Here is a 27974-nt window from a genome sequence, read left to right on the forward strand (position 1 = left end):
GCTTGAAGTATCTTTCCAAAATGAAGATGAAATAAAGACATTTTCAGGCAAACACAAAGTGGGGGAATTCTGTCACTCTAAAAGAAATGATAAAGGGAGCTCTTCAGACAAAAGGAAAATGATCCTAGGAAGAATTATGGAAATACCAAAGGGAGTGAAGAGTATACGAAAGGGTAGATATGAAGGAAAATATAAATATTGACTGTAAAGATCCTTTCTCACCTGGGCAGGAATCTTGGGAGAGTCCTCTGTCCATTATCCATGGCTCTACTCTGAGTTCTAGCTGGGCCATGATAGCTGGTTTGGAGATCCAAGACACTGTCCAAGTGAGAGATCAGGCCTTGAGGGCTTGGAAGAAGAGAAACCCTTCTAGGGTTCACTGACCCCACACTCCCAGCCAGGTCACACCCACTCTGCCGAGACCCCAGGCAGATGCAAGTCAACACAAGGCACAGCCTCACCCACAGTGACCAGGTGCTAAAGGTCTCCAGCATCACGTCGTGGTATAGGGTCTTCTGGCCAGGGCCCAGCAGCCCCTACTCCTCCTGGGTGAAGTCCACAGCCACAACATCGAAGGTTACTTGCCCCTGAAATGTCACCGTCGTGTCTGCTTAGCTAAGACCCTGATCTCTGCAAAGCTCCCACAAGGGCTGGGAGCGGCATACCTGAGAACGTGAGGATGGACTCAGGTGCACACAGAGATGTCCTGAGAGGGTTCTGGCTTCTGAGGGATACTCAAGGCTCCCCAGGGGATCTGGGGGCCTGCATCAGCCATTTCAGAGGAGAGCTCCCATAATACTGAAATGTTTACCCCCTAAGAATCTCACGCATTTCTTGGTAAACTAGGGATCCTCCACAAAATCAAAATGTATAGTCATCCTTCAAGATTCCTCTTCCTTTTTATATACCAGGCATAAAAAGATGATGTTATTAACTGCTGATAATAATGTTAACATTTGCCAAGAGTTCTCCAGTCTGAGCGCAGTGCTAAGTCAGCACTTTCTCTAACGGAAATTCACTTAACCCTGGAAACAGTCTGAGAAAGTAGTTGCCACTTCCTGGAGTCTGTTTTTTTTGTCCTTTCAAAGGAGGAGCCTGAGCTGAGAGAAGTGCACAGGTTTTGGAACACAGGTTACGGGGGCTTCATAAGAATTAACAGAGACACGCTCCCTCTTTTAGACAAACATTCCAGATGAGAAAGACCAGAATCGTTTGTTCCTTAAACGGGTGGTAGCTGAAGCCATTCGGGTCAGGAAGTTTCTTGCTGGGGGGCTTTGTGACTAGATCTTCACTGGCTCTAGAGCTTTATTGATACACTTAAGGACTGCAGGACCAGGCAGGTTTCTGCCTCTTCTGTTCCCTCCTCGGCCAGAACGACGGGCTGAGGGTCCCAAGTTGGAGGAGTTATACCCCCCAGCCTGGGGTCCAGGCCCAGCCCATCAGGAGGGAGAGGAGCGGCCACTCACCGGGAGGCAGGCAGCCAAGAGCCCCGTGGCCGTCATCTCTTCCGACTCCGAGATCTCGACCGAGTCAGAGCTGGGAAAGGCGAGTAACAAACCTCGACGGCGGTCAGGTCCGACCAGCAGGGCCCACCCCCGGAGTCTCTGCACACAGGGAGGGGCCAGGGCCACGGTTCTCGGGCCCCGTCAGCTCCCGACACCGTCCGCCCCAGGCCCCGGCCGGCCGGACCCCGCAGCTCTCCCGACGGTTACTCCGTCCCCAGACCACGGACTCCAGAGACTCCGGCCCAGAGCGCCCTCCGGGGAAACTACCACGACCAGGAGACCCGCGGCACGGCCTGCCAACCAACACGTGTGCGCCGCTGCCGGAGCCCTGTTCCTGAGCGCACAGAGAGTCAGACTACATTTACCAGAAGGCCCTGTGGCGCGACCTACCGACCAACGCGAGAGCGCGACGTGGGAGCCCGGGACGTTGAGACGCCACTGCACTGGGGCTTCTGGGAGTTGTATTCCTGCAGCCGACCCTGGACCAGGGCTCCAGGGAGCCAGACTACATTTCCCAGAAGGCGTGGTGGCGCGGGGGACCGCCCAATGGGTTTGCGGGGCCGGGCCTAGGCTGGGACTAGGGCCTTCGGGAATTAAAGTCCTGGCTCCCGGGCCAGGCCTAGGACGCATTGAGACCACTTTATCTCACTGTAACACACAGAAGCGACTGTTGGGCGGGCATCCAGAAGGTCCGGGGAGCCTGAGAATGAGCGTTCTGGGCGTTCAGGGCGTTCTAGGAACTCATAATCACACTAACCTTGTCTGCCAGGCGGCGCGCGTGGGCACCTAGAGCATCATACTACATCTCCCAGGGGGTTTTGCGGTGCGGTGGGCGGTTCCAGTCTGCGACCTCTTGGAGCGAGGCATTCTGGAAGTTGTAGTCCATTGTCTCCAGGCCTTGTGAGGCCTCTGAGGACAGCCTGCCTTTCACACCAGGTGTGGAAGATGCTACCGTCACAAATATATCTTCCTGGAGATGAAGTAAAAATAAATGTCACCTTATTTGTTTATTTGGTTTGTTGTTATTGGGTTTTTTAAAATAAATTTATTTATTTGGCTGCATTGGATCTTCGTTACTGTGTGCGGGCTTTCTCTAGTTGTGGAGAGCGGGAGCTACTTTTAGTTGCAGTGCGCAGGCTTCTCATTGCATTGGCTTCTCTTGTGGAGCACGGGCTCTAGGCACATGGGCTTCAGTAGCTGTGGCACGTGGGCTCAGTAGTTGTGGCTCGCGGGCTCTAGAGCGCAGGCTCAGGAGTTGTGGCTCAAGGGCTTAGTTGCTCTGCAGCATGTGGGATCATCCCGGACCAGGGCTTGAACTCGTGTCCCCTGCCTTGGCAGGCAGATTCTTAACCACTGCACCACCAGGGAAGCCCTGTGTTTTTTAAATAAGAGACAAAGATGTGTTTATTTATTTTGACAAAGACATATTTAAATATTATATCCTGTGCCTGGGTGTTTTTGTTTATTAGGTGGGTAATGAAGGCAAGCATCAGTCGTAGGTTGTTGGATAGTTCTTTCATAAAATGTTATTTTTCATCTTTTTTCAGCTACATCACTCCACGGCCACAGTGGACTTGCCATGTAAGAAGAGGAGATTGGGACACAGATATGCACAGAGGGACGACCATGTGAGGACACAGGGAGAGGGTGGTCATCTGCAAGCCAAGGAGAGAGACCTCAGAAGGAATCAATGCTGTCGACATTTTGATCTTGAATGTCCAGCCTCCAGAACTGAGAAAATTAACGTCTGTTCTTTAAGCCACATCGTCTGTGGTATTTTGTTACGGCAGCCCTTGCCGACTAGTACAGCAACTCTCACCCATTCTGCCACCCCTTCCTTTGGAGATTAAATTGCTGTTCTGACCACAGTGAGATAGCATCACACCCCACAAGTCAAAAGACCCAACAACTCAAAGGCTGTCAAGGATGGGTATGTTGGGAGGCGTGATGTTACCCCCTAAAGCCACACACATCCTTTACACACTTTAAAGTGTCAAAAATAAACACACTCATTAACACGACCCAAATCTATGCTACCCTACAATGCGTAGAGATATGAAGTCAAGGTAGAAATACAAAATCTAGGGAATTCCCTGGTGGTCCAGTGGTTAGAACTCCACACTTTCACTGCAGGGGGCCCAGCTTTGATCCCTGTTCAGGGAACTAAGATCCTGCAAACAGCACAGTGCGGCAAAACAAAAACGAAAACAAAAACACCAAATCTATTCTTTGAGACCAGACTTTCAGTGTTCTGTCTTACTTAGAAATTGTTCCAGTATCCAAAGATCGTTAAATATTTAAGAAATTAGCATGAGTCCAATCTCTTAATGTTAAGTTAGGCTCTTGGAAATTATCCTTCAGTTGATACCCCATGGATCATAATTACTATTGATATAAAAATGTGTCAGAATGATAATTCAACTTAGTTGAACATGTTTTTTGTTTGTTTTGGCCGCACTATGCTGCAGCATGTTGAACTTCCCCTGACCAGGGGTGGAACCCATGCCCCTGGTAGTGGAAGCTCAGAGCCTTAACCACTAGACTACCAGGGAAGTCCCAGGTTACATTTTTTAAAAATCTTAAACATTATGTGAAACTAATAGTCATATATCTGATTGGATTCTAAAAGAAACAGAACACAGTTAAAATTAGCTCTTTCAGGACAAATACCATATAATATCACTTATAGGTGGAATCTAAAATATGACACGAATGAACATATCTATGAAACAGAAACAGACTCACAGACACAGAGAACAGACCTGGGGTTACCAAGGGGTAGGGGGTGTGGGGGAAGGATCTCAGAGAGGCAGCAGTGAGTGGTGGCGTGAAGCAAGATCTTAATTCCCTGCCCAGGAATTGAACCTGGGGAGCCTGGATGAAAACCAGGAATCCTGGCCACTACACCCCATGGCTTTTGCCCCCAGTGAAAAATGCATTTCTCACGGAGGCAAAAACTGTAAAAACAGGTACAGAGTTTATTATTAGAGACATAGCACAACAAGTGGGAGAGCACACAGAGAAACAGTTTGTTTAGTTAAGACAGAAGTAAGGCAGAGATGCACACCCAGAGAGAAAGGGTGTGGACACCCTCCCTAATGAGGAGGAGTGCAGTAAAAAGGCAGGTAAGTCATTCATATAGGGCAGTTCTTCCGGGTCTCTGTTTACCTCTGGCCAATTATCTGGTTTCTTTTTCCACACCTGCCCTGCCCTAGGACCCTCCCCAACATGCGTGCTCAACTTCTTTCGAAGATGGATTACAGCACAGAGGCCTATGGGACGGCCTTAGCATCACCTATTATGGGGAGGTGCCCCCTCCTTTTTGACCCCCAAGGAACCTTTCTCTGCGAGTGTGCAATGTTTCCCTTGCTCCAAGGATGGGAAACGTATGACCTCTTGATCTTTTAACAGGGTTTAGTCCCACTCTGTCCCTATCATAAGAATGTCCAATCTCCAATTATTTACCCTATTTCTGTTGCTGGTTTTTATATAGAGGTGCAGATCTCAAAATATAAACAGGAGTCTGGTCATAAATATGTAGTCCTGGAGGCCGTTTGTCTCTTGCTTCAGGAAATGTAAACAGGGGGCTGGTAATGAATGTCCAGCCTGGAGCCCATCTTCCTCTCACCCTAGGAAGTGTGAACAGGAGGCCAGTTGTAAATGTCTAGCCTGGAGCCCATCTATCTCCTGCCCCCAGTGGACTGGGAGATTGGGATTAGCAGTTGCAAACTATTATATAAAGGATGGATAAACAAGGTCCTACTGTATAGCACAGTGAACTATATTCAGTATCCTGTGATAAACCATAATGGAAAAGCATATGAAAAAGAATATATATATATATATATATATATATATATATATATATATATATATATATATATAACTGAGTCACCTTGCTATACAGCAGAAATTAATACAATATTGTAACTCAACTATACTTCAATAAAATTAAAAAAATAAAATTAGCTCTTTCAGAAGTGAGGGAAAAAAATTCTGTATTTTTTTGTTTGTTTGTTTGTTTGTTTAACTGGGGCATGACAATTCAGCCCAAGCCCCAGGGCTTATTCTGGTAATTTTATGAATCTCCTCTCTCTGGGCAGATTACGCAAAGAATCGCCTTTTACTACCTGTTGCTAAGAATGGTCTGAATATGCCAAGACCAGTTTGACATTTTAACAGAAGGAAAACCAAATTCCAAACTTGTATTAATATGATATTTGACAATAACAAATTCACAAGGCTCTCTCTCTCTTTTTTTTTTTTTTTTTTGCTTATGATATGAATGAAGTCTTATTATTGTGTTACCACCTGATCAATTTATTTTCAAACTGGATCATCATTTCAGTTGAGGCAATGCAGCTACAACCATCTATGTTTCTGTCTTAAGCAAGGACCAATTGTTTCTGCAACTTAGCAGCTTAAAAAATCACTGATTTTTTAGCTAACATCTTCTGTGGGTCAGGAGTGAGAGCATGGCTTACTTAACTGGGTCCTTTGCTCAGAGTCTCCCATGGCGGCCATCAAGGAATCAGCCAGGGCTGGGGTCTCATCTGAGGTGTGGGGTCCACGTCCAGGACCATTGGTTGTTGGCAGAATTCAGTTGCTTGCAGTTGTAAGAGTGAGGTCCTGTTTTCTTGCTGGCTCTTGGTGGAGGGCCCCTCTCCACTACTGGAGGCCACCTCAGATTCTTGTCACATGGCCTCCTACTCACAATATGGCCGTTTCCAAGAAGGACCTACTGTACAGCACAGGGAACTATACTCAAATTTTTGTAATAACCTATAAGGGAAAAAAATCTGAAAAAGAATATATATATAAATATATATATAACTGGATCACTTTGCTGTACACCTGAAACTAACACAACACTGTAAATCAACTCTACTTCAATAAAAATAAATAAGTTAAAATCTAAAAAAGTTTTTAATAAAAAGATAAATTATCTTAAAGGAAAAATATCAATATGGCCGTTTAATTCTCCTTTATGTCAGAGGAGAAAAGTGTCTCTTCAGCCTACCCTGTCGAGTCTTGTATGATGTAACATAATCACAAAAGCGAGGGCCCCAGCGCGCTCACAGGTTGCTCTGGCCGCTCAGGGTCGGGGACCATAGGAGGCGTGTGCACCCGCAGGCAAGGATCTCAGGGGCCACCTCAGCATCCTGCCCCCCACACAAGCGTTCTTCTCTAGATGGCATCTTGCATTCACAGCCCTGTCAGAATCCACAGATAGCTCCCCCCAGCTTCTTCCCCTGCAACAGCGGTGCGGTTACTTGCAGAGGTTCTCTAAGACTCCTTTTTATCAGGAGAGAACTGGATGAATCAGTCAGACAGCCGAGCCCATACCTGGAGTGTTACACTTAAGAATAAACCCCGTCACATGACAAGCCCTCCGAGGAGGAACCAGGGTTGGACTTCCTCTGTGGCACCCACACCCCTAAAGCCCCCGCCCCCAGAAATGCCCTGGAACCTATTCTGTGACTTATAAGGCCCCAGCTTCACGGGTAGGACGGAAATCCTCTCCCGGCAGGCCTGGGAACCTAGCAGATTTAAGGCTTCAAGGAGAGAATTCACTCCACTATATAGTTTCAAAGTCAAAATGAATATATTTAAATTGGAATCCTCAGACCATGCTGGTGGGAATGTAAAACCGTGCAGCCACTTTGGAAAATGCTCTGTTAGTTCTTCAGATAGTTAAATATAGAATTACCATGTGGCCCATCGATTCCACTCAAATACCCAAGAGAATTGAAAACACACATACACAAAGCCTACCCTGTTCACAGCAGCATTATTCACAGCAACCAAAAAGCGGAGACAGCTCAGATGTCCCTCGGCTGATAAACAGATAAACACGTCGTGGTCCATTCATACAATGGACTATCCCTCAGCCATAAAATGGAATGAAGCTCTGATAGACGCTACAACACTGATGAACCTTGAAGACATTATGGTGGGTGAAAGAAGCCAGACACAAAAGACCACAGGAGACATGATTCCATTTACATGAAATGTCCAGAAAAGGCAAATCCATAGAAATGGAAAGCAGATTAGTGGTTGCCAGGGGCTGAGGATTATGGGAAGTGGTGGCTCGTGGGTTTGATGTTTCTTTATTGGGTGATGACAATGTCCTCCGATTGTGGTGATGTCTGCATAACTCCGAGTGTAGACTAAAAGCACTGAACTGTCCACTTTAAGTGGGTGAATGGCGTAGTGTGTGAATTCTATCTCAACAAACCTGTGAACGTAGGAGCCAAATTTAGAGGAAGACAAGAAGATGACCACCATCGTAGGGATGACGCCCAGGGCCTGAAATTTGGGGAACAGCAGGTGGTGGCATTCCAAGCCTGCCTGGGTGAGCTTGGACCCATCATTGATTTGTTTCTAAACCTCAGTTTCCTCGTTGATGTCACAGGGATTGAGGTTCCCTCACCACCAGGTTATGGCGTGGAGTAAAAATAGTGTCTGGCACATAAAGCATTAGCGGGAAACCTGGCAGGTAGTAGCGAAAGCACAGTTTGTGAAGGGGACAGGCTTTGGGGTGATTCACCTGGGGAAATTTATAGAGCCCTAGGAGCCAGGCCATGGGGATGTGCAGGGCTGACCACATATCTCCCACTAGGTGGCCACGCGGGATCTTAGTTCCCCGACCAGGGATCAAACCCGTGCCCTCCGCAGTGAAAGCACAAAGTCCTAACCACTGGAACGCCAGGGAAGTCCCAGGCTTTTTTTTTTTTTTTTGGCTGTGTTGGGTCTTCGTCTCTGCGCGCGGGCTTTCTCTAGTTGGGTGCACGGGCTTCTCATTGCGGTGGCTTCTCTTGTTGCGGAGCACAGGCTCTAGGTACGCGGGCTTCAGTAGTTGTGGCTCGCAGGCTCTAGAGCGCAGGCTCAGTAGTTGTGGCACATGGGCTTAGTTGCTCCGCTGCATGTGGGATCTTCCCGGACCAGGGATCAAACCCGTGTCGCCTGCATTGGCAGGCGGATTCTTAACCACTGCACCACCAGTGAAGTCCCGCAGGCATTTTTGATAACAGGCAGCAAAACTTGTTTTTCCTGTGTCTATTTCATATTTATTTGACTAATTGGTTTTATATGGACCGATAGCAGACAAGGCAATCCTCTTTTTCCTTTTTCATATGTGGTATCATCCCTTTGTTATACTTGGGCTTTGATCGCTTTTTTTAAATTGAAGTATAGAAACTAATATTATATTAGTTTCAGGTGTACAACATAGTGTCCAGTATTTTTATAGAATATACTCCATTTAAATTTATTACAAAAGAATGGCTATATTTCCCTGTGCTGTACAATAGATCCTTGCTGCTTATCTATTTGAAGTTCTTAAAATACACTCAATGTGAAACATGCTAATCCTAAAAAACACTCACGGTTATCTGCAATTCAATTCTTAACTGGGCCTCTCCTAATTTTTAAGTTGCTAAATCTGGAAATCCTATACTGGGACATATTACACTAACCAAGACATATTTTTAAAAAAAATTTTTTTTGGTACTTCCCTGGTAGCGCAGTGGTTAAGACTGCGCTCCCAATGCAGGGGGCCCGGGTTCCATCCCTGGTCAGAGAACTACATTCCACATGCATGCCGCAACTAAGAGGCCACATGCCACAACTAAGGAGCCCATGTGCGGAAACTAAGGAGCCCGCCTGCCTCAACTAATACCTAGCGCAACCAAATAAATACTTTTATTTATTTATTTATTTATTTATTTTTTTTGGCTGTGCTGGGCCTTCGTTTCTGTGCGAGGGCTTTCTCTAGTTGCGGCAAGCGGGGGCTACTCTTCATCGCGGTGCGTGGGCCTCTCACCACCGCGGCCTCTCTTGTTGCGGAGCACAGGCTCCAGACGCGCAGGCTCAGTAGTTGTGGCTCACGGGCCCAGTTGCTCCGCGGCATGTGGGATCTTCCCAGACCAGGGCTCGAACCCGTGTCCCCTGCATTGGCAGGCAGATTCCCAACCACTGCGCCACCAGGGAAGCCCCCAAATAAATACTTTTAAAACAAAATTTTTTTAACATACTGAATATGAGACACACTCATAGTCAAAAAGAAAAACTCCTCATTTGTCTGGGATTTCGGCCTTGTCTGGCAGCTGAATTGCAAAGGTAGCACGTTTGCACAGCACCGCTCAGAGGCAGTGCAGACACTGCACATTCTCCGCCCCCTCTCCGGACAGGGCACCCTGTTGCCATGGCGACCGAATCCGGGTCCCGGTAACACCCGGACTCCACTGGGGTGGCGAACCCATCCTAGGCGGCTTCCGATTGGCCGCTAGCCTGGTAGAGGACCTCACCCAGATGCCGCGGCAGGAAGGTGAGGGGGCGGCCGCACCGAGAGCCTGCGGGTGCCCAGTTTGGGCTCAAGCCCACGTTTCCATGGCCCGGTGCCCACGGATCGCTTCTTTTTCCTCTGGGACTTACAGTGTTGCGTCCACCCAGCCCTGCTCTCACCCCACCACCCGCTCCAGTCCCAGCCCCCTCCCCGCCCGCAGTGCCCCAGGCCATCCCAGCAAACCGTGTCCCTGCACACGTCCTGCCCAACATGCATCGAGTTCCGTGCACCTGTGCTTTTAATTTTTGTTTTTTACATAAATGTCACTGTGCCGCACGCCTCTGCCTCACTTCTCTCGCTCCGTCGGTAACTGGAGAGCCTCCATTTTACCACGTGTCCATCTGGCCTGCGGCTTGCGTCTGTCTGCTCTCCCTCAGAAGGACACCGGTTTCCCCGGCGCTGCTCCAGACCAGGCTTGCCCCCGACCCGGACCCTGGGCCCTGTCGGAAACCCTCCCCTACGCCAGGTCGGTGGGGCGCAGACCCCGTCCCAGAGACTCGCGGGCTGGTTGTGCAGATGGACGCCCGGGTCTGTCCGGGAAAGCTCAGCAGAGGGGACTCGCCCTCGGGCGGCCCTGACCCCACGCCGCTCTGGGCTCCCCTTTCCCCTGAAGAGACTTCGTCCCTCCTTGTGCTGTCTTGCCCCTGTGACCCCACGTGAGCTTGCATCCTCCCAGGGCCGGCTGCCTGGAACAGAGCTCGCTCTTTCCTAGGAATGTCAACAAAAGTGCAGGAATTGGACTCTGAGGGGCCCCCCAAAAGCAGACGTGGATGCGAAAGCCAGGCGACGCAGGGTGGAATAGCGAAGGCTTGCGGGAGGAGTGTCAATGAGCTCGTGGTGAACAAGAGGGGAACACCAGGCGGAGGGCACAGCAGGAACAAGAGTCAGGGGTGAGAAGGGCCATTCTGTGCGCGGGTGCGCCTTCCTGTCGCCAGCTCCAGGAGACCATGGGGTCGCGGGCGGGATTTTTATCCATCGTGCACGTGGTCATTGGTGCCTGGCTGCCCACCATGTGGTCAGGCCGCATCACAACGTCTGGAGCAGGTCCATCCCGCATGAGTGCTGAGGTTAGGGCGTCTCCAGGCCCTCGGTTCAGAATGGACTTGCCGTTTACAGAAAACAGGGTTCCCGGTTCCGCACGCTGCCCCGGGAAGCCGCCTGACACATGCGGCTTTGCAGAGGCACGAGCCCAGTCCGCATCCGCAGGCGCTGAGGGGTCCAGGTTCCTGTGGCATCGTGGCGACGTGCGGCGAGGCAGATAAAGCAGCCCTTGGACCTCCTCCCCGTTCCCCGGGGAGAGGAGCCCAGAAGCATTTGCTATGGTGCTTGGGGGACCCGCGCAGCCTGCAGGGCCCAGGCTGGCTTTAAGGCTTCCCCGTTGCCATCCTGAAGTTCCAGCAAGGGGCCTTCCTCTATGTTGTGCCTGGGTCCGTGGAGCAGTGAGGTTATGGGGGTGGCGGGAGGCTGGGCCTGATATGGCTTCTCCGCCTCCCGCTCCAAGTCCTGGGAGCCAGGGACACGGCAGGTGTATCACACGCTGCTCCCTAGGAGGCTGGGTTTCATTCCTCAGATGGGAAGTTCCTGAAGGGTGTTAAGCGGGAAGGGGGCAGAGAAGGAGGACAGCGACGTGAGCACAGAGGTCGTGAAGACCGCGGAGAAGGTGGGGAGGAAGGGGCCACAAGGCATAAAAATGTGGGGACACCAAGAGTTGAGAAAAGGCCAGGAAATAGACTCTTCCCTGGAGCCTCCAGAAGGAACGAGCCCGGCAGACACCTGGGCACGAGCGCAGGGCAAGTGACTTTGGACTTGTGGCTTCTATTGCTGCGGGAGTTAATTGACTGTGTTTCCAGCCGCTGAGTGCACCAAGCTTTGCCTAGGCCGGGCAGGAGCTCATACGCACCACACCAACCAAGGCAGAGAGGCCAGAGGAATGTAACCTGTTACAGCAGGCATGGGGCTCAGACACACTGTATACACCTAAGCAGACCGAGCAAAGGCAGGGACCCAGGGTTGTATTAGGACTTTTGTGGGCCCTGTGTGTTTTTGCTCCATAAAAATAATATCAAAACTTAACATTTGTGGTACTTCCCTGGTGGCACAGTGGTTGAGAATCTGTCTGCCAATGCAGGGGACACGGGTTCGATCCCTGGTCCGGGAAGATCCCACATGCCACGGAGCAACTAAGCCTGTGCGCCACAACCACTGAGCCTACACTCTGGAGCCCACGAGCCACAACTACTGAGCCCACACACCACAAATACTGAGCCTGTGCTCTAGAGCCCACAAGCCACAACTACTGAGCCCGCAAGCCACAACAACTGAAGCCCGTGTGCCTAGAGCCCATGCTCTGCAATAAGAGAAGCCACTGCAATGAGAAGCCCACACACAGCAACCAAGAGTAGCCCCCACTCACCACAACTAGAGAAAGCCCGCGGGCAGCAGCGAAGACCCAATGCAGCCATAAATAAATAAATAAATAAATTTTTATTAAAAAAAGTTACATTCGCGAGTTTCAACAAAATAACATTAAAAGTTATATTTGACGGGAATACCCTGGCTCTCCAGTGGTTAAGACTCTGTGCTTTGGGGCTTCCCTGGTGGCGCAGTGGTTGAGAATCTGCCTGCCAATGCAGGAGACACGGGTTCGAGCCCTGGTCTGGGAAGATCCCACATGCCACGGAGCAACTAGGCCCGTGAGCCACAACTACTGAGCCAGCGCGTCTGGAGCCTGTGCTCCGCAACAAGAGAGGCCGCAATAGTGAGAGGCCCGCGCACCGCAATGAAGAGTGGCCCCTGCTTGCCGCAACTAGAGAAAGCCCACGCACAGAAACGAAGACCCAACACAGCCAAAAATAAAATTTTTTTTAAATTAATTAATTAAGAAAAAAAAAAAGACTGTGCTTTCACTGCTGAGGGCGCGGGTTCAATCCCTGGCTGGGGAACTAAGGTTCCACAAGGCACACTGTGCGGCCAAAAAACAAAAACAAACAAACAAAAAGTTATATTTGAAAAAAGATCTAATGAGCTAGAGATCAAGATGGTGAAATAGGACATGGAGCCCACGTCCTCCCACTTCGCAGTCTCTGTAATGATCAAAGCCCAGGTCCACGGGACTTTCGGGATGTTTCCTGTATTTGGAGGTACAGACAGGGCCTGGGAATGTCCTGGTGTCGGTGCCCAGCCCAAGCGTGTGTATCTAGACACCTCTGGATGGCAGCCCACGCCTCCAAGTGGGGAGGGGGTACTAAACATGCCCTAACGTACCCCCCAACACACACACGTCCTGGTCTTCTCACTCACGCAGTCCCTCTGCATCCTTGGTCACGGTCACAGCCACAGAGGAGGATGCAGGACTCACTGCTGCTGAGGGTCTCAGGGTGTCACATACAAGACAGAAGAGCGAAGGGAGTCCTGCCTTCCCCCTTGTGGATGGCGGGTCCTCTGGTGACTATTACAGAATTCAACGGTGTTTGTTTTACAATCAAACCTAGTGTTTAGCAAGAAACAAAAAATCCAGAATCCAGCCAAACACACCATTCCATGTATCCCCAACCTGAAAGTGGAATAATCTTGCACCATCCCATCCCAGATCCCTCCCGCCATCAGTCCTTCCTCCCCCAGCCCCCCAGAGCCCAGCTTCCCTTAGCGGCTTCAGACCCCGAACCCCCGGGGTCTGAGCTCAGCAGCTGCTGAGCCTGGTCCTGGGTGCTGCAATGCACTGCTAGCCCTCATCATCTCATGCACCGGAGGACCCTTCCCCACCCCAGCCAGGGCCTCTGGGGTCAGAGGACGGCTGGGCACTGCTAGGTTTTGAGGCTCCCAAAATGATATTTTTTTTAAAGGAAAAAATGTATCCACAGGGCTATATAAACATTGTAGTATCTTTAGATGTACATATCAAACAAATTAACAAAAATGCAGCCTAATGCAGTTGTGCTTTCCAGGATATGATTATAGAATTCCTTGAAAGTTACACTGATTTGTAATGCAGCTGCTCATGGTGGGTCCTGTCACAGATACATGGAGGCGCCCCCCTGTGGTTGGAGAAAGACTGGGCTCAAAAAGCCCCAGCCAGTGGTGACATCGTGGTCTGGAGGGTGAGGTCAGCTCAGAGGTAGCCTTCAGTATATGTTATTTGACTGGCAGAATGTTTTTAAAAACTTTGAATCCCTGCCAGCTTTCAAAAATCAAGATATTTCACACACAAATGCAGACCTTTGGCTTCTTTTGAGAAATCCAGACCCGAGACACTGGACTTACCTGTCCACATGACACCACTTGGCTGGAGCCATTAGTATCAGCCCCTTTAGAAAAAACCCAGCCCCTGCAAGCGTTTAAGCTTGTGAAAGTTGGTTGGGAAAAAACAAGAATTAGATGGTCAGAGGCAGGGGACAGAGGGGCACATCCAAGGGGAGCTGAGCAGGGCGAACTGGCCCAACGTCAGGACTGGGGTGCGTCCTCATGGGCAGGCAAGCCTGGCACGGCACCACCAACAGCTAGCTCATCACCAGGACTCTGTCCAGACCTCTAGGGAAAAGATTTCATCAAGACAAGTGTGTTCATGCTTCATGATCTGGTAAAAGGAAACTGGGGAGAAAAGGGTACACATTTTGTGGAAGAAAAAGTTAACAGGAAAAAAAAAATTAAGTCTTTTTTTGCATTTGGATTTGTGGGTAAGGGAAGTGGTAACTGATGTTTTATGTACATTTTAAAGCTTATAGTCTCTGAATGTACAGGACACCTTTAAAGAAAAGCTGCTAAGCTTGGCTTTGCTTTGTTTACATCAGTGCATTCCAATTTTGAGCCATCTGTCATATTTCCTCATAACAACCACTGTTATAGAGCTTACAAGATTTAAAGTCTTTCACTCACACGTGAACCAGCCAAATCTTTTCACGTGTCTCTATACGTGTAAAGAAGATGTGAGCAGCTAGGTTTTTTCCTAACATGAGAATTCTTATTGTCTTCTCTCCTGTTTTCAGAGTCAGAGTTTTTCCAAAGAAATAGTTGTTTCAGTCAAAGAAAGAAATGCCCTTGTCTTGAAACATTTTCTCAGCTTCAGATCCATCACGCAAGCCCCAACTGATCAGAATCAATCAGTCCCTTCTTAAAAGGGCAAAGGCACATGGCTCAGCCATGGTTAGATTCTTTCCATTCACTACTCCACGGATGTTCCACCTGCATTAGTGAAAATAAGTCCAGCTCAAGTGGGGGAATGGTGAATGTTCTCACCTTGTACACTTGGCTGCTGTACCCTGGGCCTGCCACCTGGTAGGCCTTGGTCAGTGTTCACCAAATGGCGAATGCAATCATGTGAGGGCACATCAGCTTTGAATATTATGCTGCTGTTGAAATGCACCATTTTGACAATTACATAGCAATGTGTAAAGTAGTTTTAAAATGTTCAAGTGTCTAGCCTGTGATGTTTCTTATTACCATGTACTAAATACTGGCAACTGTTCAAGCCTGGGTCAGTGTGGCAAAATGTAAACTGCTCTTGTGTTTGAAGTTTTTGTGAATTTTTTCTTTTCTTTTCTTTTTTTTTTTTTTTACTTTTTGGCCACACCACACAGCATGTGGGATCCTAGTTCCCCAACCAGGGATCAAACCCACGCTCCCTGAAATGGAAGCGGGAGTCTTAACCACTGGACCGCCAGGGAAGTCTCTCATTTCAATTTTTAACGTATTTTTAAACACTGGTTTGTTTTACAACAATAAAGTTTACAGTATTGTTACCAAACTGAACTCGTGTCTACTTGCCCTACGTGCCAATCTAATGACACCAGGTGTGGTGAAGAAAAGTGTAGTGTTTATTGCAGGGCGCCAAGCAAGGAGAACAGGCAGCTCATGCTCAAAAGACCTGAACTCCCCCTTGGCTTTCAGGGAAGGGTTTTTAAAGGCAACATTGGGGTAAGGGTTGCAGCTCATGGACTTTCTTCTGATTGGCTGGTGGCGAGGTAACAGGATGATGTTTTTGGAGTCAACATCATCAACCTTCTGGTTCCAACTGGCCTGGAGTCTATGTGCTTATGGTCAGCAGTTTCCATCTGATGGGAGTCTGGTTTCTGTAAAAACCACTTAGGAATGTAAGTCTGACATTGTTATCTATGTCCTTCAGGGAGGAACTAAAGGTCCTATGACTCTGCTATACGGCTGATTCATTATTTAAATTGTTACAAGTTCTCCAGCTGGACTTCTGTTCTTTGTCTCTGCTTGCTTTCACTCCTCTGATCATTAACCTTCAAGCCAGACTTTTTGAAACCCCGGTAAGGTTCAGTGGACTAAAGTTTTTCTTTAAGCAAGAAATAGAGAACACAAAGGAGTCTGTTACCAAGAGAGCCCATCCAGGGACTGCTCCCTTTCACTCCTGAACCCTCTGCAAAAATTAGTCCCCCAGCCAATCACCCGCTGAGCGCCGGCGCCACGGTCATGAGGCTCCTCACACATCAGCGGGTAGGGAATACTTTTGACGGTGACACAGGTACAGGCGTCAGGACTCGAACTCCCGTCCTAGGTGAATCCAACGGGAGGGGACAGATGCGCAGGGAGGCCGCGCGTGGCCCTCTGGGAGATGTAGTTCAGCGCCCTCCGCGCAGGTGCGATCCCGGCCCTTGGCGGTACAGCCTTCCTCCTCCATTCCAAGGAGCGCAGCAAAAGGAGGGCTCCGAGCCGCTCAGTCTCGCCCCGGGCGGGAGCGGGGCGACCAGGGAGATGACCGGAAGTGCACGCGGCGCCCTCTGGGAGATGTAGTTCGGCGCCCGCCCACCCAGGCGCAGTAGCGGCCCGTGGCGGGCGTGGCCTTCGTCCTCCATTCCAAGAAGGAGCTCGGCGTGGGAGGGTCCCAGGGTGGGAGAAAAGGCAGAGCTCAGTATTCGAACCCCTCAGCCTAGGCCCTGGGCGGGGGCGGGGCGCACCAGAAGACGACCGGAAGGGCACGTGCTGCCTTCTGGGAGATGTAGTTAGGCGTCCCTGCGCAGGCGCAGGTTGGTTGGTGACTGCCGTGGCCTTTGTCCTACAGTCCCGCGGGTAAGTGAGGTTGGGGGTGGCCGGGGCGGCGGAGGCCGAGCCGGGAGCGGGTCCAGGGTCTTCTATGGGGCCCCGGCCCGGGTGTGTACCTAACGGCGTGCGTCTGTGTCTCGTCTCTTCTGCTGCTTTGGGCCCAGGGCGGGTCGCTGGGGGTAGTATGGGCGGGGCCGAGTGGGCGGGGCCCGGTTTGGGTAGTGGATTTGGGGGTGGTCTCAGGGTCCGAGAGGAGGGCTTGGGGCAGGGGTTGGGTACTGGCTTTGGTGGAAGGCATTGGGGTCTCTGGCTTCGCGAGCATAGTAAGAGATTGGCTGGCCGGACCCTTCAGAGCCTGGAGCCAGCCTGACCTGCATCCCTTCCCTATTTTGGTGGGACGTCCAGGGTTTGGAGAGTGGGTAAGGTCAAGGCCCCACCACAATGTCATCTCTGGAGCTTCACCTTCCTGAGGGACTTCTGTCTAAAGAATGAAGGTGAGGGAGAGCCAAAGCACCAGATTTTGATCCTAGCCACCTGGGACCCAGGAAACAGACTCATTGTATTAAAATCTTATTGAGCACCGACTGCATGCCATGCACCATCCAGGCTCCTTCATTAATTCAACAAGCAGGTATTTATATGTCCTGGGTGCGAGGCCCATCTTATATCCTAGAGCCCCCCAATATTGTCTCCACACTGGATGCCGCAGGAGAGTCAGGGAGATGATGATAAGCCCATAAAATATCACTAAACAAGATAACTCCCATCCAGGAAACTGCAATGAAGACAACGGAGCACAAGCTGGATGGGGCAGAATCAGGGGTGCATAGGCAGGGTCGTCAAGGGACAGTACAGAGAGAAGGGAAACACGTCCTACCTTTGGCCTGAGTTTCATTTTGGGCAATCAGCCAGGGAACGGCTTGTAAATCACTGGGAATTGGGCCGTGCATGTAGTAGATGCTAAACAGATGCTGACTGAAGCAAGAGACTTCCCTCCCAGCAACAGTCGCCTTCCTGTGTATTCTGCTGCCTGCTGGGCTCCATTGCCAGCCGTTTTCACATTTTAATTCCCATAAGCTCTGTGCTGGGTCACCACTCTCATTTTATGAGAGGGAAGTTGCCGCACACCATACAGTGCCCAAGACCCCCGTACTGTCTGGCTTTCTGTCACAGTAAGTCATCACCCTGGAAATCATCTGTGCAACCCAGACTGTGCTCCTTGCCCACCTGGCGGTCAGTTTTCCTGTCTGGAATGGATAAGGAAAATTTGAGCTCATACTTCTACAGTGCCTGGAATAGCACCTGGGTGCACAGCAGGAGCTCGGGAAATGCCAAGCTGAGGTTGCACTGCTGTTGAGTTTGGCCTGGGTGCTGAGCTCCTTCCACCTGCACACAGGGCTTCCAGGGCCTGGGGTTACTGGTCCAGTCTCTCACATCCCCTTTCCCCCTAGAACTGCCTGCCGAGGAGCTGGCTGTTCCTGCAAGAGGCCCGAGGAGGAGGGAATGACCGCCGGGCTCCTCACTGCCAGGGACCCGGTGAGTACACCACCGCCTCACTCTCAGGCCTCCCAGGCTCTACCTGTGGTCCCCACCAGGCTCGTTCTGCCCTCAGGGCCTCTGCCCTCACCAGGAATGTGCTTTAATCAGCTCTATGTCCTCCTCCACATCTCACCTCACCACCTCCGAGAAGACCTCCTGGATTCCCCCCCCCCGCCCCGTGCCACCCTGGCAGACATGGTTCATCCATCCCACTGATGTGTCTGGCACTTTCTCAACACAGGGCTCTAGGTCTGTTCTCCCAGCTCACTCTCTTCATCCAGTCACTTGGCCAACCTGTACTGAGCACTGCCAATGAGCAGGCACCATTCCAGGCACCGTTCCAGGTACTCCAGGTAGAGAAACAGACAAAATGAGCAGAAATCTCCATCCCCGGGGGCTCACAGACTACATGAGGAATGTAAACATGCCAAGTGTTGGGCAGGGAAATGAGGCCCAGAAGAGGGTGGGCTTGGGGACCAGGCATTAACCAGTACAGCCCAGGAGGCCTGTCTGAGGAAGTGGCCCCCAAACAGACCTGCAGGAAAGGAGAGGGTGAGGCCAGGGCCCACAGGGAGAATGTTCCAGGTGGAGGGAACAGCATGAGCAAAGGCCTGGAGGTGGGACCACGCCAGGCACCTAACATGAAGACCAGGCACACGTGTGGCAGGAGGACCGAGAACCAGGGCTCCTAGGCCGGCTGCAGGGGCCTGGGGCCTTGGGAAGCAGTTCTGGCCATTTTGGCCACGTGCAAAGGCCCGGCACACAGTAGGTGCACAGTGAATGGGTGAACAATGAATGTTCGGAACTCTGGTCAGTGCTGGACACATGTCACTCTGTTCAGCCCCCACATCAGTCCCACGAGGTGGGATGAGGAGGAGATCAAGGCACAGGGGCAAGTCACGCAACTGGGAGTGGCTGAGGCAGGCGTGAGCTCAGGACCCCTGCCCCGGCTCAGACCACCTGCCCCCTGAGGTCCCCAGTGCCCAGCACACATCCTGCTGCCTTCATGGCTCCTCCTCCAGATCCCTGTGTGGTTGCCCAGCAGCGTCCCCCCATTTTCTCCAGAGCACTGGCCTCTCCTGGGGTTTTCATTTTTGCCAGCTCCCCCACCCTGCAGCTAGCATACAAGCACCAGGAGGCGGGCTGTGTTTGTCCTGTTTCCACGGCCTCTGCAGCGCCTAGAACAGTGACCTGCACTCGGTAGGACTCCGCACATAACCACTGAGCGAGACCTAATGAGTCTGGAAGATGTGGAGCAAGCAGGGAGGGTTGGTGAGAGAAAATAAAACCTCCCCGGGCCCCCCAGCACAGCTGTTTGAACGGTGGGTCCTCAGGTAAACCACCCACTATGCACCGGGCCAAGGGTACACACTTCCTGTGAATTCCCTCACTCCTCCCAACAGCCCTCAGGGAGCTCCCAGTAACTTGCAGATGAGGGCAGGGAGGCCCAGCGCAGTTAAAAGACAGCTGGTGCTGGAGTCTGAATCTCCATCATGTGGATCCAGGGCCGGGTCTTCACAGCGTCACCTCCCAGATGCCCAGTTCTGGTGGGAGAAATTCTAGCAGAGGCAGATTCTGCCTGGTAGACCAGGGTCCAGGATGTGGGCCACCTTGTGTCCCTGACTCCCGCCCACATGGCCAAAGTCTATAGACCTTGCATCTCCCCCACTAGCCATCCATAGCACTTGCTTCTGTGAGATGAAAATCCCTTTGTGGAGGATGTCTGCCCAAACCTCACGGGCCTTAAGGGAAATCATAAACTCCCCACTTGATCGCGGAAGAAACTGGCCTTGTTCTCTATATCTATGAGTCTGCTTTTGTTTTATTATATTCATTCATTTCATTATTTTTTTAGATTCCACATATAAGAGATAATACTCAGTATTTGTCTTTCTCTGTCTCACTTATTTCACTAAACATAGTATCCTGCAGGTCCATCCATGCCGTCACAAATGGCAAAATTTCATTTTTTATGGCTGAGTAGTATTCCATTATATGTGTGTGTGTGTGTGCGTACATATATATATATATATATGTATATATATATATATATACTTATATGTACATATATATATATATATATATATGGCACATCTTCTTTATCCGTTCATCTGTTGATGGACACTTAGCTGCTATGAACACTGGGGTGCATGTGTCTTTTGGAATTACTGCTTTTGTTTTCTTCAGATATATACCCAGGAGTGGGATTGCTGGATCCTATGGTAGTTCTGTTAACCCATTATCTAAATGTCCAAAGTTGAAGACTAGGAAACAGTCCTCAGGGGTCCTGCCACTGGAGACCCCCACCCATTTCATTTTCCTGGCCACTCTCCATTGGCTCTTTGTCTCCGCAGCCCCTCTTCTGTGTATTCAGGCGTCATTTATGCACAGCGTAGATTTATCTGAGTGTGCAGCCTGGCAACTGCATGTATGGACACCAGTGGATGGTGCAGCTGAGGCACAGGAAGTTCCCAGCCTCCCTGGGGCTCCCTCGTGCCTCTCTCTCAGTTGCTGCTGCTGTGACATCTCAGGGGTCCTTGTTTGTCCAAGGAGGAACTGATGGGAGGGTGCGAGTTCCTTGCCGGCCCAGAACTTCCATTCTGACCCCCAGGGTGTGTTTTTCTCTCACTTGTCTTTCAGGGAGGTGGTTCAGCCACATGGCCAGTAGGCGGACGCGCTGGACCCAGACTACCCAAGTTCAAATCCTGGCTCAGCCCTTTCTCCCTGGGTGATTTTGGGTGACTTCGTTGGCGTCCTCCCTGGGTGAACAGTGGTTGGATGTGATCACCCGTGGCCTGGGGTTATTAAGTGAGCAATCCACGTGCATCTTTCAGCACCATCTATGTGTTTGCTCTGAATTTTTTTTTTAAGGTTCACAAATTTAAAGTTCTTAATGTATCAAAACCCTGATATCTTTCATAGTGATTTCTAGGTTGATGAATTGGCTTATTTATTTTTTTAAGGCCACACAATCCCATAATGATAGTCTCATTATAAAAATGTCAAGCAGCACTTATGAAGTCCCCCTTGCACCTCAGCCCCGTCTCCCAGGCTTCCATCTAAAGTTGCCGCTGCTGTCACTGCCATGCGCCTCATTTTCCTGTGTTTATGTACACATTTTCAGACAAATATTAGAATTAGAGCTTTGTTTCCTTTTACATAAATAGCACTGGGCTGGCAACGTCCCACCATCCAGGACTTTTCCATCTGGAAGGTTATTCCCCAGCTGTGCGTATCAGTGCCCCCCGTCTTGTGCTTGGCTGCAGATTTTCCAGAACCTGACTTTGGCTGCTCTGCCACGATGGGCATCAAGGCCATTACCAGTTGCCTGTTATGACATTGCAGCAGGGGAGCAAGGTTCTTGGGGGAAGGGGGAGATGGAGGGGAAGTGGAATTGCTGGCGTAACAAGTGTATATATTTTTAAAACCCTGCCAATTGTGAAAGCAATCCATGCCTGGGAGCTAAGCCATCCTCTTCTCAGAAGGACCAGACTCTCTGTCCTCTTGTTTGCCTTTTACTTACTGATTTGTCAGCTCTTTGCATGTGCTGGCCACTAATCCTTTTCCTTCCATTTATGTTGCAAATATTCATTCTGCTGTCATGGGTCCTTGAAGTGGCTTGTAAAGACTTTGTCATCTAGAAGTCATGAATTTTGATTGCTGAATGTATTATTTTCCTGTCGATTCTGTAACAAATCCTAACAAACTTAGTGGCTTAAAACCACACAATTTATTATTTTATGGTTCTGGAGGTCAGAAGTCTGTAGTACATCTCATTGGGCTAAAATCAGTGTGTCAGCAGGGCTGTGTTCCTTCTGGCAGCTCTAAGAGAGAATCCACTTCCTTACCTTTTCCAGCTTCTAGAGGCCTCCCACATTCCTTGGCTCCTGACCTGCTTCTATCTTCAAAGCCAGCTTTGGCCATTTGAGTCTTCCTCACATACTGTTACTGTGAGGCTGACTTTTCTGCCTCTTCCCCATTGAAAGACCCTTGTGATTATATTGGGCTCACCAGGATATTCCAGGATAATCTCCTTATTTTAAGATCAGTGGACTAGCAACCTTAATACCATCTACCATCTTTTTTTTTTTTTTGGCCACACCATGGCATGTGGGATCTTAGTTCCCCGACCAGGGATCAAACCCATACCCCCTGCAGTGGAAGCACAGAGTCTTAACCACTGGACCGCTAGGGAAGTCCCATCCATCTGCCATCTTAATTCCTCCTTGCCATGTAATCCAGGGATGGTAGTGACACAATTCTGCCTACCACACTCATTTTTCTTCTTTCTGACTTTTAGTGTTTTATATTTTATTTGTGAAGACTTTCTCTACCACCCATTTATTAAATTCATGGCCTATACTTTTCCAACTTTTTCCTTTTTTATATTCATCTCTTTAAGATTTCTGGAATTTATTTTTATTTATGGTGAGGTAGGGATCTACTGATTTTTCCCCCTAACAGAGGGCCAGTTGCCCTGGTGTGTCCATTGCTTTGAAATGCTCCCACTACCACACTGATTTTCCACGTATACATGGATCTTCATGTACTTGAATTTAATTTACACGTGAACAGATTCTTAATAAAGTCACCCAAATTCAATCCTTGGATTTGCTGCTTACTAGCTTTATAACTTTGGGCAAGACACTTAAGCTTTCCCAGTCTCCGTAAAATGTGCTCGTGGCAGCATGGACCCTCTCATCTCTTAAAGAGGGCTTTGTTTCATTCATTATGTATGCATCTTGGACCCATCAGGATGTTATTTTGGCCAAAGGGTGAGGCAGGGAGCCAACCTGACAGTTTTCAGATGCTCCTTCCTCGCTGCCCAGACCCAGCTGCTTCTCGGAGGGGCCACCCACGCAAGCACACTTCCTGTGAACCCAACACGCCAGGACCGTCCTCCCCTTCATTGATGACACATCAGCAGCATTTCTCATTTCAAGAGACTCTTCTCCAGCAGGGTCCCAAGCCCCACAGTAAAAACCTGATCCAAATCCCCAGACCCTCCCACCCACTTGGCCAAGGCCCCCGTTCACCAGATGCTGCCACTGGCAGCCACGCCGGGGACACTGAGGACGCTCATGTTTGACGTTTCAGGAGCAAGTGACTTTTGAGGACGTGGTCGTGGAGTTCACCTGGGAGGAGTGGGGGCAGCTGGAGCCGGCCCAGAGGACCCTGTACCGAGATGTGATGCTGGAGACCTTTGGGCTCCTTGCCTCTGTGGGTGAGGCCACCCCCGTGCCCCTGATGGTCTGCCTACAGTACAGATTCTAATTTTCCTGGGATAAAAGTGGGAGTAGATCTAGGCCATAAAAGCAAATACCTTAAAAGCAAATACTTGGCCTTCAGGGACCTGTTTCAGTGCAGGGAATGTCAATTAGGATGTTTTGGTTGCGAATGACAGACCCTAGCTAACAATGCCAGAAGCAGAAAGTCATGGGGTAAGAGGGACATACCGGGTCCCGTGACCACAGAACCCCGGGTAGACCTGGATCTTCCTATGGTGCTGTCGGGACCCCTCTGCTGCCCACCCCCATACCCCTTTCTGCCTCCTTTCGCAGACGGGCCCCTCTGAAGGTGACAAGACAGCTGAGAGGGTGCCTCTCCCAGGTTTGAGACCAGCAGAAGAGGCAGGCTCTGTGTCCCGGGCACCCATAGAAGGCCCCTGGGTTGTCTTGGTTTGGCAGCCAGGTCCCCTCCAGGCCGGTCATTGTTGCAGGCACAGGACGAAGCAGAGCTCTGATTGGCCACACCGGGGCCAAGGATGGGGTCGGGGACTGAGTGAGGGGAGGAGGTCCCTAAGGAATGTCAGAGGCTGTTACCACACCATGGCCTCCTGGAACCCCAGCCACTTGGGTCCTGGGAGACTGAGGGTGGAGTGGGCAGAGGGCTGGGGAGGGTCCTGGGACACAGATGCTCACTCCATGGGTTTCTCCCTGAGCAGGACACTGGCTCCCAAAGCCGGACGTCATCTCCCTGCTGGAGCACGAGGTGGAGCTGTGGGTGGTGGACAAGGGAGCCCCCCGAGGTGTGTGCACAGGTGAGATGAAAGCCCTGCAGGTCTGGGAGGAACCCATTCACCCCCCAGGTTCTCTCTCCATTTCTGCACTCAGATTCTTCAGAGCAAATTAACTACTCAGTCTTTCAGGGAACATTCGCCAAGCATCCATTTTGCTGTGAGTGAGACCAAGTTCCCATCTTCACTGAATTTACATTTTTGGTGAGGGAGAGAGGCACACGATAAATAGCTAAAATAATAATAATAACAGTGAACAAGATGATTACAGATTATGATGAATGCTGAGAAATGGAAGCAGGGGATGAGGTAGAGACTAGGATTGGGGTGAGGACTGAGCAGAGAGATGAGGGCTAGCCTCTCCAAGGAGGTGGTGTGTGAGCTGAAGCCTAAACCATGAGAACAATGTGACCATGAAACAATCTGGGAGGACAGAACTCCAGGCAGAGGAAACAGCAAGCACAAAGCCACCAAGGCAATGCAACAGCCAGCTCTTGCCATGTAACAAACACTCCAGCCTCAGTGGTTTAAACCAAAGAATCACTTATGACTCATGCATCTGTGGGCTGGTGGATCCAGGCTGGGCCCTTCCATGTGCCTGTAGGTTGGCTGGGTAGTTCTACTCTTCATACCTCTTGTCCAGCTCCTGAGACCAGCAGGCAAGTCTGTTGGGAGTGGGAGTGTCCCGGCCCTCTGGCGACAGGCCCTGACCCTATGTAAGCAGTGGCCCATCACCAGGGCCTAAGAAGGGATGGGCCAGTGTGTAGGGGAGTTTATAACAGGGTCTCCCTAGCCTCAAATAATAACCAGTCCTTACTTAGTATATCACCTTCCGATTGGTGCTGTGACAAATTACCACAAACTTAGTGGCTTAAAGCAACACAAATTACCTTACAGTTCTAGAGGTCAGAAGTCCAAAATGGGTCTCCCTGGGCTACAGTACAGTGTCAGCAGGGCAGTGTTTCTTCTGGAGGGTTTGGGGAAAATCCGTTTCCTTTCATTGTCCAGCTTCTAGAGACTGCCCACATTCCTTGACACAAGGCCTTATCCATCTTCAAAGTCAGCAATAGCTGGTCAAGCCTTCTCACATCATGTCCCTCCTGCCTCTCTCTTTCACAATGAAGAACTCTTATGATTACATTGGGCCCACCCTGATAAGCCAATGAGGGTAATCACAGATGATTGCTAATGTCAAATGATGAGCGGCCTAATTCCTCCTTGACATGTAAGGTAAGCACAGATTCAAAGGTTCCAGAGATTAGGATGTGTATATATTTGGGAGCCACTGTTCTGCCAACCACATCTGGCTTGACCTTTTTTATTTTTAGCTTTTCACTAGAGTGTAACATAAATGGGAAATGTGCCCATGTCACACCTTTAGGCCAGTTCGGTGTCAGCATGGGGACACCGAAGCTATGGCTCTGCAGAGAGGGCCAAAATGAAGGAGGAGGAGGAGCAAATGTATCTGTTTGTTTGTTCAGCATGCCCATTGAGCTCTGCTCTGGGCTGGGGGTACTCCAGGCCCGGGGTGTCTGTCAGCAGTTTCCCTGGATGCTAGCTCTCTCCTCAGCACCGTCTCCCGCCCTCATTCTCTGTGCTCCCCCTGAAAACCCCATCCACACCCCTACACCAAGTCCTCCACCCTGGTTATTCTCTGTGCTTCTCCTCCCTCTCCCGTTCCTTCTCCGATTTGCAAAACTCTTATTTTTTTTAATGGACAAAGCCACCTGTGCCTTGGACCTTTCAAAACCATCAGTTTTATTCTTCCATCCACCCACCCAGCCACCACAAACTCTTCCCCCAGAACTGGGATTAAGGGACATTTCCATTTTTCTGTTTCTTTCAGACTTTGAAACTAGACAAACCAAACTATCAACTGTGAAGCAAGACATAACTGAAGAAATACCCAATAATGCCCTGGTAGAAAGGCTCCTGTGGGAAAGTCTGTGGAACTCCAAGGGTGAAAATGCTGAGGGCCACTGGGAACAGGGTCGCAAGAGGCCAGACAGCCATGTGGTGCAGACTGCCTTCATGCCTGTGAAGACACCCACTCAGGAGCAGCAGCAGGGGAATGGGTTTGGGGAAAACTTGAGTCTGAGGCCTGATCTCCCAACTCAACCAATGACTCCTAAAAGGCAAGGCCCCCCCATGTGGGGAACACATGGAAAGAGGGAGAATCCGGACTCAGATACTCAACAGAAAACCTGTGCAAAAGAGAAGCCCTACAGATGTCAGGAATGTGGAAAGGCCTTTAGTCACAGCTCAGCACTCATCGAACACCACCGAACACACACGGGAGAGAGACCTTACGAATGTCATGAATGTGGAAAAGGCTTCCGAAACAGCTCAGCGCTTACCAAACACCAGAGAATCCACACTGGTGAGAAGCCTTATAAGTGCACTCAGTGCGGGAGGACCTTCAACCAAATTGCCCCACTGATCCAGCACCAGAGAACTCATACAGGTGAGAAGCCCTACGAGTGCAGTGAATGTGGAAAATCCTTCAGTTTTAGGTCCTCCTTCAGCCAACATGAGCGGACGCACACAGGTGAGAAGCCCTACACGTGCAGTCAGTGCGGGAAGGCCTTCCGGCAGAGCATCCACCTCACCCAGCACCTGCGAATCCACACTGGGGAGAAGCCCTACCAGTGTGGAGAATGCGGCAAGGCCTTCAGCCACAGCTCGTCCCTGACCAAACACCAGCGGATCCACACGGGGGAGAAGCCCTACGAGTGCCAGGCATGTGGAAAAGCCTTCACCCAGATCACACCACTGATACAGCATCAGAGGACACACACAGGCGAGCGGCCCTATGAGTGCAGCGAGTGCGGGAAGGCCTTCAGCCAGAGCACGCTCCTGACCGAGCATCGGAGGATCCACACAGGAGAGAAGCCCTACGGGTGCAACGAGTGTGGGAAAACCTTCAGTCACAGCTCGTCGCTTAGCCAGCACGAGCGGACGCACACGGGTGAGAAGCCCTACTCGTGCAGTCAGTGCGGGAAGGCCTTCCGGCAGAGCACACACCTCACTCAGCACCAGAGAATCCACACCGGGGAGAAGCCCTATGAGTGTAGCGAGTGCGGGAAGGCCTTCAGCCACAGCTCGTCCCTGACCAAACACCAGCGGATCCACACCGGGGAGAAGCCCTACGAGTGTAACGAGTGTGGCAGAGCCTTCAGCCAGCTTGCTCCACTCATTCAACACCAGAGGATCCACACGGGAGAGAAGCCCTACGAGTGTAACGAGTGTGGCAGGGCCTTCAGCCAGAGCTCCCTCCTCATAGAACACCAGAGGATTCACACCAAGGAGAAACCCTATGGGTGCAATGAATGTGGAAAATCCTTCAGCCACAGCTCATCGCTCAGCCAGCACGAGAGGACACACACTGGGGAAAAGCCCTACGAGTGCCAGGATTGCGGAAAATCCTTCAGGCAGAGCACCCACCTCACTCAGCACCGGAGGATCCACACAGGAGAGAAGCCATATGAGTGCAGGGACTGTGGGAAAGCCTTCACACACAGCTCCTCCCTTACCAAGCACCAGAGAACTCATGCTGGGTAGACCCACT

General features: G+C 50.5%; 2 protein-coding genes and 1 long non-coding RNA gene across 21 annotated transcripts in view; 2 read left to right on the top strand and 1 right to left on the bottom strand.

Moving 5' to 3' along the window:
- ZNF606 (zinc finger protein 606) overlaps positions 1 to 1869 on the bottom strand; it is a 66681-nt gene extending 64812 nt beyond the window's left edge. For 6 of the 18 annotated variants that reach the window (XM_082369161.1, XM_082369159.1, XM_082369158.1 and 3 more), the window contains exon 1: positions 223 to 1856. Coding sequence is in view for 8 of the 18 variants with exons in the window: in XM_082369165.1 (XP_082225291.1) it covers positions 223 to 494 (272 nt within the window). In the remaining 10 variants the exon portion in view is untranslated. Of the gene's footprint in view, positions 1 to 222 lie in introns of all 18 variants that reach the window. The other 12 variants (XR_014237831.1, XM_082369170.1, XM_082369168.1 and 9 more) reach the window with 9 other exon arrangements.
- A 522-nt stretch (positions 1870 to 2391) lies between these two features.
- LOC309617314 lies at positions 2392 to 9212 on the top strand. The gene is made up of 2 exons (XR_014237937.1): positions 2392 to 2486; positions 3053 to 9212. It is a non-coding gene; the product is annotated as an uncharacterized lncRNA (long non-coding RNA).
- Positions 9213 to 12180: 2968 nt separating this feature from the next.
- ZNF135 (zinc finger protein 135) lies at positions 12181 to 27967 on the top strand (the record flags this gene model as incomplete). Of its 2 annotated transcripts, none has more annotated exons than XM_082369271.1 (5): positions 12181 to 16878; positions 18303 to 18387; positions 23488 to 23614; positions 24335 to 24430; positions 26253 to 27967. In XM_082369271.1, exons 2-5 carry the CDS (start codon positions 18355 to 18357, stop codon positions 27965 to 27967), a joined length of 1971 nt encoding a protein of 656 aa, XP_082225397.1. In that variant the 5' UTR covers positions 12181 to 16878; positions 18303 to 18354. The 2 variants fall into 2 exon arrangements, with proteins under 2 accessions (XP_082225397.1, XP_082225396.1); XM_082369270.1 differs by lacking the exon at positions 12181 to 16878 and adding an exon at positions 16889 to 16959.
- Between the last annotated feature and the right edge of the window lie 7 nt (positions 27968 to 27974).

Source organism: Balaenoptera borealis (assembly GCF_965194805.1).
Source record: "Balaenoptera borealis genome assembly, chromosome: 19".
In the NCBI taxonomy this organism is placed as follows: Eukaryota; Metazoa; Chordata; class Mammalia; order Artiodactyla; family Balaenopteridae; genus Balaenoptera; species Balaenoptera borealis.